This window comes from Sinocyclocheilus rhinocerous, unplaced genomic scaffold, assembly GCF_001515625.1.
Source record: "Sinocyclocheilus rhinocerous isolate Xijiao unplaced genomic scaffold, SAMN03320098_v1.1 scaffold576, whole genome shotgun sequence".
NCBI lineage: Eukaryota > Metazoa > Chordata > Actinopteri > Cypriniformes > Cyprinidae > Sinocyclocheilus > Sinocyclocheilus rhinocerous.
This window is the reverse complement of record NW_015662167.1, coordinates 1,797,559-1,809,771: the sequence shown is the minus strand read 5'-3', so window position 1 is coordinate 1,809,771 and position 12,213 is coordinate 1,797,559. Positions and strand designations below refer to the sequence as shown.

The 12,213-nt window shown below is 39.0% G+C and overlaps 1 protein-coding gene across 1 annotated transcript; it reads right to left on the bottom strand.

The window, feature by feature from the left end:
- Window positions 1-3,966: 3,966 nt before the first annotated feature.
- Window positions 3,967-11,155, bottom strand: LOC107727782 (OTU domain-containing protein 5-A-like). The gene is made up of 9 exons (XM_016537770.1): window positions 10,304-11,155; window positions 9,672-9,765; window positions 9,164-9,228; window positions 5,640-5,796; window positions 5,382-5,530; window positions 4,823-5,008; window positions 4,535-4,742; window positions 4,350-4,448; window positions 3,967-4,254 (listed from the first exon to the last, which is right to left on the bottom strand). Exons 1-9 carry the CDS (start codon window positions 10,835-10,837, stop codon window positions 4,133-4,135), a joined length of 1,614 nt encoding a protein of 537 aa, XP_016393256.1. The 5' UTR covers window positions 10,838-11,155; the 3' UTR covers window positions 3,967-4,132.
- Between the last annotated feature and the right edge of the window lie 1,058 nt (window positions 11,156-12,213).

Here is a 12,213-nt window from a genome sequence, read left to right as displayed (position 1 = left end):
TTTTGTGTGCCATATGCATCAGACGTTCAGCCAACGGTCCAAGGGCGTGACGTCTGAGGCTATATAAAAATAAAGTCAACTTGACTAGGTTAAAGGGGACATAACACACAGTTTTGACCAATCTCATGTTAATCTTGAATACCTATAGTGTAGTATTGCATCATTCACATCTCCGAAGAGTCTTCAGTTTTATCAGATTTATAAAAGAAAGATACAGCTTGCGATTCTCTCCGAAAACAGCCAAGCTCCTGGAGGCGAGCCGTGGGTGGAGCTGAAGAGTCGCGATCACTTACACTTACTAACAATCACAGACATTTGTGATGTCATCATCCAGCTCAGTTCAGTTTAAATTGTATCTGTGCAATCAAGTCAACGATATCATTTCCAGCGATATCCAGCGATATCGTTGACTTGATTGCAAAGATACTATTTAAACTGAACTGATGATGACATCACTGAATTCAATGGTGAACTGACTTTTACTGAAAATTGAGTGTTTGCTATTATCATTTTGCATTATTGACAATATTTTCCTAATTAATGCTGTACAGTTGCTTTGACACAATCTGTATTGTTAAAAGCGCTATATAAATAAAGGTGACTTGACTTTTAAACCATATCTGACAAATCATCGTGGAACAAAGAATGGTTTGAAAAAGCATGAGGCCAAACAAAGCTTCGGAAGCCTGTGGCATACAAGAGTAGAATCAACCTGGGATCAGTACAATTCTATCTAATCTGATATAATCTCATCTAAATTAATTTGTGCCAATGAGACCGCAACTCGTGTCATGTAGCCTATAGCTTGATCAACGGATTCACATATTGATCAATAATATAAAATACACAAAATATGTGATCATAATTAATAATTGACCTGGGTAGTTGAAAAAAAATATTTTGGGTGAGGTTACCCTTATGTTCTGTTAGGGGTCTCTGAGACCCCAGCTATAAAACCATGATTAAATGTCCTACTGACGGCCCTCGAAGTGACTGAATAATCATTTTCCTTTTATTATGCATCAGGTGGGATCTTGAAGCGGCAATTTTTTCGCATGACGTTCAAAGCTTCAAATGTCATCAATCAGGTGTGTTGCTCAGTCCACGGTTTTCCCGCGGAATTGGGCTACTTTTAAGCCCTGTTCAGACTACACGATTTTTTTGTCGGTTACGACAGTCACCGTGTCAGATTATGCTATTTTGACTCATAAAATCTTGTCGTGTCCTGAACAAGAAACATGTCAGACTATATGATGCTACCTGACCATTCATCGCATGCCGTCATTAACAACATGCGTGCTGTCATCAATAGCGCAAGACAAGACAGAAGGTGCTATGACCGTAAACAAACAATTGGCTAGCAAACAGCGTGTTTTTCCCTGTCTTGTCAGAAAAGCCCAAAAAAGAAAGAAAACCTGGCAATGGACACAAATCTGGATGGCATGAAGAGGATGGTATGGACTCTCAAAGAGAACTTTTTTTACTGTGTCGCGGTAGTCCCATCATAAATGCAGGAGTATTGTTGTCGTAGCTCCACAAACATTTTCCTGCATTGTAAAATTACACTTAGCAGGACTGATACCATTGTCTCCCTTTCATTTCGGCATGTTTTAAAGCTTGTACAAAGGCGCTTCTGTGCTCCTATTGGCCAGTGTCATAGCAGTGATGGAACTTGTCGTGTACGACGGGGAAAAAAAATTAAATATGCTAGTCTTTCTGTGTTGATGTCGTGAAGCATCGCAGAGGTGTCCTGCACTATGACACACTACACGAGATGAAACGATTGAATTGTGCGTCCCAATGCCCATTGTCGTATACGAATCCCCACGATACCCTACGTCAAGCAGATCTTGGCAAAATCAGGCTAAAATCTTGTAGTCTGAACGGGGCTTAACACTATTGCCGCGGGTTGTTTTTCACGTCCGCGGGTTGAAGCGACCCAATAACATGATATTTATCCCCAGGAATGCGAATTTTACCAGGGGAACCCCACCAAAAACGTGTACTTAATGAAAATTCTTTAACATAGTTTGGTTAAAATTTCTCAATGGTAGTGTAAAACAACACCGTTTTTACCCTGTCAAAAACAGCTCTTTTCAGAGCAAGCTGTTTTCTTGCATGCTGCTTTAAATGCAAATGAGCTCTGCTGACCGCGCCCCTTTCTTCCTAGCCGCTCTCTGAGAGACGGTAAACGTTAGCCACATTCATCGTGAAACTTGCTAATAGGGGGGTGCATTCCCTTCAGAAACAAAGGTAATCCACTGCGTCTACAGCGGCTTAGATTTCGGGAGTAAATGGCAACTGTTATGTTCATTATTACATCCAACAACAGAACACTTCAACCGCTTCGGAGACATTCTTGTCTACATCTGCTCCAGCGGTGAAACAATGGCGGATTGATGACAGCTCACTCAGGGCGGGTCTAAGGTAAAACGCCAGTCCAGTCTGTGCTGAAATGCTAATGTCAATCAAACAATCGTGGGAGGGCCTGGGTCTGTGTGACATCACACAGACAGGCATCTGAGATCGGCTCGATTTGAGAAAGGGGAAATGATTTAACGAGATAAAAAAAAAAACACTGGGTGGATCTTTATCATTATAGGGTGGTTGTGTACACACACTGCCAACACACATTTCAGTTCAAACAGCTTGTAAAAGTGCATGTGGCATCCGATGACCCCTTTAAGAAGGAATAAAGCACTGGTGAGCTCTACAACATCAAAATGCCTGGAAGACCACGGAAGACAACTAAAGTGGATGATCGCAGAATCCTTTCTTTGGTGAAGAAAAAACCCATCATAACATCAACAGAAATCAAGAATACTCTGAAGGAGGTAGGCACATCATTGTTAAAATCTACACTCAAGAGACGCATTCACGAATGTAAATACAGAGGGTTTACAACAAGGGGCAAACCACTGGTAACAGTCAAGAACGGGAAAGCAAGATTAGACTTTGCCAGAAAACATCTAAAAAAGCCTCCCATGTTCTCGAATAAGATTCTTTAGACTGATTAAACCAAGATTAACTTGTACCAAATTGAAGAGGGAAGAGAAAAGTATGGCGAAAGAAAGGAACAGCTGACGATCCAAAGCACACCACATCAAGTGTCAAACATGGTGGAGCAGTGTTATGGCATGGGCATGTATGGCTGTCAATGGAACGGGCTCACTGGTGTTTATTGATGATGTAACTGCTGATAGAAGTATGAATTCTGAGGTCTTTAAGGCTATACTCTCTGCTCACATTCAGCCAAATGCTACAAAACTGATAGGACGCAACCTCACAGTGCAGATGGATAATGACCCTAAACATACTGCGAAAGCAACTCAAGACTTTTTGAAGGCAAAGAAAAGGAATATTCTCCAAGTCAGTCGTCTGATCTCAATCCAATAGAGCATGCTTTTCAGTTACTGAAGACAAGACTGAAGGCAGAAAGACCCACAAACAAGCAGCAACTCAAGATGGCAGCAGTGAAGACCTGGCAAAGCATCTCCGGGGAGGAAAGGTGATGTCCATGGGCTCCAGACTACAGGCATTCATTGACCGCAAAGGATTTTCATCCAAGTATTAAAATTGTGCTTATATATAGACATATACGTATATGTTTATATACAATTTATAAATTTATATAGCTACACAATATTTACAATTTGTACTTTACTCAAAGAGATATACATGTGGATATGTGATATATAGTATGTTATGATGTTAGTTACATGTCTAGTATTAACTAATGAAACCTCAATTTTCACTAAAAATCTTTAAATAACCAAAACCTGCAGCTTGCAGTGCTGCATTGGTCAATATTGAAAAATTAGGGGGGGGAAAGCAAAACATTTTCAGCATTTTTAAACTAATTAGTATAATTTATTCTGCTCAAATAATGAAAACACCTGATCATAATAAACAGTTGAGATTATATTTTTAATATTAATTTTACAATGTTTATTTAAACATGCCTAACTAGGTCCATGAAGCTTAATGAAATTAAGGAAAATGAGTTAGCCCAAAAAAAAAAATAATACAGTGGTATTTATAAAGAGGGGAGAGGAAGAAACATTGGAAGGTGTTGAAATATAGAAATGCAGCTTTTCTGTGGTTTGTGCTGCAAGTTGTGCTGTCCAATATATCAACTGCAGTCTGGAGAAGATTCTCTGTGCATTGCATTTTTCTTCAAGCTGTCGAGGTATTCTTGTTGTGAAGCAGCCAGAACTGAGGCCAGAACGTCATCGTCTTCCCAATCTGTTAAACCTAAAAATTAAAACATCCAGCTAATTAAGTAAGCTTGTTTAAAGACACAAAGTATAGATCAACAAGCATTTATACTGAAGCACGTAATGCCTTACCGAAGGCAGTAGGTGACATCTCCTGCATTAGAGTCCTGTAGCCCAGGCTTGGGTAAAGAGACACCAGGGAAGAGTTGGCAGAAGACTGATGACTTGGACCTTGAAAAGAAGTCCAGGAAGAACCAGTTAGTAAGCAAGAAATGTGCATTAGCGTAAACAAAGAAAACATACATACATATACAGACCTGGGGCACATGGTGACGGGGGTTTGGGAAGAACCAGCGAAGCTCCAGCTGGAGAGGGAGGTTTGACAGGGGGTTCAGGGTGAGCCGGGCCTGGATGCTCTGGAGAGGGGGCAGAGCTGCGCTGGCGGGGAGACCGGCATCCCCAGTCCTCAAAGCCGCTGGATGTGGCAGCTGTGGCAGAACTGCAGGTGGCACTAGCTTTACGAGGCTGAATGGAAAAGCAGAGAGGGAAATGTTTCAAAGTCGTTTAAATTTGCTTTGATTAGGACGGCTGGGATGGTTTCATACCCGTCTTGCTTGCTTCTCTTGGTCCTGAAGCCACTGCAAGTAGGACTCACGAGCCACCTGCTCCTCAATGGCCTCATTGGTGGCCTCCCAATCTGTTGCTCTTTTTTTGTCCTCCAGCATCTGCTGCTCAATCCAAGACTCCTCAGACGTCTTAATAGCATTTTTCATGAGACACTGGTCAGCGTACTACACAGAGACAAAATAACAGATATTAAAGCAACAGTTAACCCCAAAATTAAAATGTACTCACCCTCAGGCCATTAAATATATAGATGAGTTTGTTTCTTTTTTGAAAATGATCTACATTCAGCATTACATTATGCTCATCAATGGATCTTCTGCAGTGATAAAAACATCACAAGTAATCCACACAACTCCAGTTCATCAATGAATGTCTTGTGAATTGTTTATTAGCTGTTCAACTCTCACTCTGATGGCACTGCAGAGGATCCATTAGTGAGCTAAATTTCTGAAGAAAACCCATCCACATCATGGATGGCCTGTGGGTGAGTACATTTTCATTTTCATTATTGACTGAAAAATCACTAATGAATATTACCCCTGGTTTGAAGGAAGGGAGGCCCAGCCCCACCCCAACACTAGCCTTGTAGGGATTCACTACAGAGTTATAATGGATGTTCTTGTGGTAACTGACACGTATCGGCTCATCATTATTCTCTTGGATGCCATGGAACGTGTTTATTGGCTCTGGAAAATGGGAGTTTTCAAATAAAATTAAAACATATTTCCTCTTCTATCCTAAAATATACCACTGACAGCCAATAAGTCACCAGGAATTCAACAGACATTGACTAACCTATGCCATACTGGTAAACCTCCACTGGCCGGTTGTACATTTCTGCCATGGCCTGCATCTCAATGTGGTTCCCATGACAGTTGTTCTTTCTCTTTCTGTTAATGTATGTGCTAAAGTCCTCTGTGACATAACTGGAGAAGTAATCCGCGTTTTTCGTCTGCAATGTAAGTATAAACAAAAAATCAAAACTGCACCTTGTTTGATAATTAAAAAGGGTAAAATTCACAATTCAAAGTTAACTATATTGTAAATGCAAATCATGGATGTGATTTTTCCGTATTTTCCGACCTCAGAAGAACGACCCATGTGATTCGTGTAGATCCGAGTTTTTTTTTTTTTATGGGGGTTACTGCATGATGATTGAAATCGCGCAAATGGCCTTAAGCAATTAACTAAATAAACCGCGAAAAGATTGTTTTCTAAAACATCATGGACGGAATGGTCCAGAGAGCGCTGCACGAGCTCGTGGCGCCATCTGCAGGACAGTTAAAAGCGTTCAAGTGATTCAAAGCGCCAAATGCGAGTAGAATCAGCGCTGAAACGTGTTAATTCACGGATCCAAAATTACTCGACCCGGTGACTTTTTATGAATGGCGGTGAGAATTTGAGATTGCTAGTAGTGCTGTCATAAAATTCGCAACGGTTGTGATGTAATTATATAATACTGTCATGGCCAAAAGTTTTGGCAGTGACATAAATTTTGTGATTTGCAAAGTTTGCTGCTTCAGTATTTGTAGATTATTTTTCCACATGTTTCTATGGTATACTGAAAAACTATGATAAGCATATCATAAGTTTTAAAGGCTTTTATTGGCAAAATGCTCTCACACCAACCTGCTGCCATTCCTGAGCAAGCTCTGCACTGCTGGTGACACGATTCTGTAGCTGACTCCTCGGGAGGAGACGGTCCTGACACTTGCTGGACACTCTGGTACATCCTGAAGAACTTCCTGCAGAATTTCAGTCTGTCTTTGATGCTTTTCTTGGACAGAAGTGGCTTTTTGCTGCCCTTCTTGACACCTTAGCTGGTCATTTTGTGTCAGGATCAAAAAACTGTGAATTTTTTATTTTTTTGGTGAAAAGTAAATTTTTTGGCCAATGAAGCTTTTAGCAATTATTTATAATGCATCTGATCATTACACAATAATCTAGAAACAATGTGAATGAACACCACAACAGCTTAAGCAGCAAACTTTGCAAAACACAAAATTTATGTCACTGCCCAAACTTTTGGCAATGCCTGTAGGCTGTAGTCTGATGCGCTACATGTATGCTGTTACAGTAGGCTACTGTGTTTAGTTTCGATTCACTGTTAGTGCTAGCTGCGCTGCGCTTGGTTTGAACCGCTTTAATTTGCATTTGGGAACGCAACATTCGTCATTAGAAACGTTTATAAATCTGTTGTTGTTTACAAAGAGAAGTTTCGGTGTCACATAATCCTTCAGCAATCATTCTAATATGCTGATTTGCTGCTCAAGAAACATTTCTCATTATTATCAATGTTAAAAACAGTTTTGCTGCTTAATATTTCTGTGGAGACAATGATACCACTCAAACATTTGTATAAGATTTAAAAAAGAGAAAGAAATTAATAATTTTATTCATCATGCACAGGGACGCGGGAAGTAGGGGTGCTGAGGGGGCTGCAGCACCCCCTGTTTTCACATGGTTGCAAATGCAACGCCAAGTTTGATCATTTAAATGTATTCAGTTTTAGCATTTAATAATTTATTTGTAATGATCTCTGAAATGTAAATTGTAAGTGGGCTATAATAAACCCATGTTTATCTTTATAAGCATGATTAATTTTACTTGTGATGTTTTCTATATGGGATGATTAGCCTAATCCTCATGAACACGTGACGCTAGGTATCAGACATGAACTGTAGAATGCGAACAAGATTAACTTTCCAAAATCAGCATCCAAACAACACCAGCCCCAGCACGAGCACCGACGTAAGTGAAACCCACCCCCTTCACCCAACACGGACACACACACACAGCACCCCCACCCGAAAACATCTTCCCGCGCCCCTGATCATGCATGAAAGTAATAAAAAGTGAGTGAAGATTGTGATGTTTTCTATATGGGATGATTAGCCTAATCCTCATGAACACGTGACGCTAGGTATCAGACATGAACTGTAGAATGCGAACAAGATTAACTTTCCAAAATCAGCATCGAGGTGTGCTCTGATTGGCCAGCTATCCAGTGCATTGTGATTGGCCGAATACCTCAAGCGTGTGATTGAAATGTTACGCTCCTACCATATTGTGATGCCCTGTCCGGCCGTAGTGACGAGACAAAACCATTAAAACCCATTATAAACGAGGCATTTATGCCCCCCACTGGATTGAATTATCCAATCCAGTGGGGACATAATTACGGATTATAATGACTTATACTGTCTTTTTACGTGTTGCGTTGCATCGCGCCGCGTAAACATAAAACCATGTCTGCATTTGTGATCGGAGAAATGACAAACAACAAGTGCTACTCTACACTGCCCAAATGAACATTTGGGTGGTGTTATGCAAATCTTCCCACACAGTGACGTAGACATGTGGGGGCGTGTTAGAACGAGCCGTTTTAGGTAGGCGTGGTTGACTCTTAACTTTTATAAAGAATATCTCTTTGGATTTGAGACTTTAGTCTTTGCAACTTTACAGATCTACTTTATGCACCAAGAGCTTGTAACACTCCAAAGAGAAGGGAAAAATTGAGGTCGCATCATATGACCCCTTTAAAATGATTTCCATTTAATAAATGCATTAACAAATTTAATTAATATATTTGATAAATGCAAATAAATCTTGTTCATTAAACTTTATATTTATCAAGAATTCCAAAAAAAATAAAGTGTATCACCATTTCCAAACAAAATATGAAGCAGCTAAATTGTTTTCAACATTGATAATAATCAGAAATATTTCTTGAGAGTCAAACAAATTGTAATGATTTCTAAAAGATCACGTGACACTGAAAACTGGATTAATGATGAAGAAAATTCTGCTTTGCATCACAGGAATAACATTAAGTTTTATAATATACTAAAATTGAAAACTTTTTTTTAATTTGTAATAATAATTTGTAATAATAATTTCACAATATTGCAGGTTTTTTTTTACTTTATTTTGATCAAATCAATTCAGCCTTGATGAGCAGAAGATATTTATTGCAAAATCAATAATAATTGTAATGTTTCCAAACTTTTGGCAGGTACTTTAATTATAATAACAATTCTATATACTTTACTATAATATATTATAGTACATTATTATAATATATTATATTATATTGTTATCATGATTATCAAATGCTGCTTTATTCTTTTTTTATTTTTTACAGGACAATAGTATGTATTATTACAATGTAAGACATATCTTTTAATGTGCTAAAATATATATTTTTAATAATAAGTGCTCAGGGTGTGGCTTGTGGGCATGGCTTGGGGCGTGGTCAGATTTTCCTTCTTTTTTGTCTCTAGCTGATCACATGCCTGTTAAATATTTAACTGACTCACCAAATAATCCATACACTGCTTCCGTATCACATCATGCATATCTTGGTCCCCATAGACTTGATCAGCTTTAAAAAAAAATATAAAAGCATATAAACATTAAGAAAAGCTGTATTAATATAGATAATACTAAAATAACACTGTTAAATGTCAATGAATTTTCATGACTTCCCCAGTCATTCATAATTACGTTTTAAAAATAATTGTATGCACATTGCAACTAAAAAAAGTAATCCAACAACAACAATAACAATAATAATAACAACAACAATAATAATAATACAGAAATGATAGATTTTTAAATGAAGGTTTTGATATTTTCCATGAATACTTTAGGACTGAAAAACTGATATTTGCCACAATATGGCACCTATGCACTGTAATAGCCACATGATTACATCTGCACTGCTAAACTATAATTTCAGCAAATTCAAAGCACAGCATATGTCCTAAAGGCAAACTGACTCAGCTTTCAAGTAAATAACCCCTAAATACAGGAGAGAAATATTACCGACTGCTCTGAAAAGACATGCTCCATCTTCCTTCATTTTTTTGATTTCATAGCCTTTCTTTTCCCTTAAGGCTTTCTCGAACCATTCTTCTTGCTGTAGGCCAAAAAGCAACCAGGAAAGTATATATTATAGAACAATGAGGACATTTGGAGTATTTATTCCAATCAACAAAATTGACAGTGTCCCCAACAAGTATTTGGACATAAAGATTAATAGGATAGTTGATTCAAAAATTTAGTTGATTCATGAAAACTTTCTGCCTAACATTCAGCTTCCACAGAATAATAAATGACAAGCACAGTCACCATCCAATTTCAATTTTGTTTTCATTATGTAGGGTTAGTTTTATGACGTACGTCATAATTTCAACTTATTATTTCATGAAGTCAAGTTTTTATATCATAATTGTGAGTAACGTATATCTTAAGAGAACCTCTAGGCCTATTTCTTTTCTATCAAGAATGAATGACAATAAACACGTTTACAATAATATTAATAATGAACATGTAGAGAGAATTTTAAACCTTTCTATTATGCTTTATAACAGCGCCTATGCATTTAATGCATTTTAGAGGATGAAACAACTAGCAACCTGTTCTCGTGTTGCCAAGTATCCTGCAGCATCCAGTACCTGCTCGACTGTGGCGGGGTCCACATGTTGAAATCTGGCCGCGTTCTCATACTCGTCCTCACTGTTGTTGCCTCCAGCTCCCTCCTCTGGTTCCGAGACTGGACTACCGCCTCCTCCCACTCTTCCTCCTCCACCTGTCAAACCGCTAGAGCAGACCGCCTGTCGTCTCCGCTTGCTGAGTCCGGGTCCCGAGCAGCAGCTTCCAACGCCACCTGCGCCGCAGGGCAGCTCGACGCGACCCGCGACCACAACCGAGTTCGCGCTCCCTTCGCACTGCACGACCGGTGCTCCAGCGGCAGCGGGCTGCGGAGAGGCCGGCCGCAGGCGAGCGCTCGCCTCGATCCGCCGCTCCTCTCTGGACGTTTGCGGCGTGGCCTGGCATGTCCACGGCGGAGGAGAGGCCCTGGGTCGGGACCCCGAGCGTCCTGCGAGGGGATGAGGGTGCGACTCAGAACCTCCTCGTCTGTCCGGTTCGTCCGTATGATCACCGCCACCGGCTGTGGAGGCCGGTTTCTTCTTCGGGAGGATTGTCATCGCTGGCCAGCTTGCGGCGATTTGTGTTGTTATGAGTTACACACAGAGAATAAACGGCCGTTTTTGCTTGTCTATGAACAGTTTGTTCGCTGCATGTATGGCTACACCTGTCCTAACATAATATGAGGTGTCGGTGTATTAATACAGTCGTCACAGATCGACTTTATTCCTTCGGTTTCGAGGTTTTTCTTTCGGAACAATGGCCGACCGAGAGTTTGACACAAACATCAACAAATCACAACGCGATTTTTACGTCACTTCCGACGCTTGCGCTGCTTCGTGTTGACAAATGGACTCATATAGCTCTGCACTGCCCCCTAACGCATTAACCCTTCTATTGACTTAACTGTGATTTTGACCCGTTTCCAGTAAAGAAATATCACATTAGAATCAGTATTTGTGACCGTGTAGATTCGTTTTTTATATTTAAAAACACATTTTTAAATTTTGCTTTTTTTATATTTAACTATTTAAAAATGTTAAAGGGTTAACCTAGGGTTAAATTTGACTCACATTTAAAGGAATAGTTCATCCAAAAATGAAAATTCATTAAATTCAATCATTCACTCACCCTAATGTTGTTAAAATCCTGTGTGAGTTTCTTTCTTCTGCTGAACACAAACGATATTTTGAAGAATGTTGGTAGCCAAACAATTGATGGTAGCCATTGACTTCCTTTTTTTTTCTTTTATACTATGGAAGTCGTGGGCTACTGTCAACTTTTTAGTTATCCAAATTCTTTAAAATATCTTCTTTTATGCTCAACAGAAAAAATAAAAAAATAAAAACACATATTGGTTTGGAACGCCATGAGGGTGAATTTTCCTTTTTGGCTGAACTATGCCTTTAAAGAGGTAATAAGTGTGTCTCATATTTTTCATTCACCAACACTGCTGAATTTTGATTCTGATTGGTTCACAATCATTCTATAATTGCACGGCTATGAACTAGTTCCAAGTTTGTTGACCACATTATCAATTTGCCATTTTTTTTTCAGCTATTTCTAAACACCCACATAGCATATATCAAAAGGACTAAAATCATACAGCAGTCAATCAAATTGTATAAACATGACAATCATTTTCTATCATTACATTTAATGTCTATAGAAAGCATGTTTTCTCTTTTTTGTTTGCCCAAAAATTGCTTAGAAACAGTCCAGTCCTAGTTCAACAGTGATGCTTTCATAAAGTAATAGAGGTTACTGACAATCCCCAAAGTAATAGAACCATTGTATGTGATTTTGTTTTAAAGCACTATGAGAACAAGAAACTCTCACAATCATACTGATTTCTATAGAGTAACATGATTTCTTCAATTTCCACTTAATTTGTTCAGGATTTTATTAAATAATTTTTCCAACATGCATTCAATCA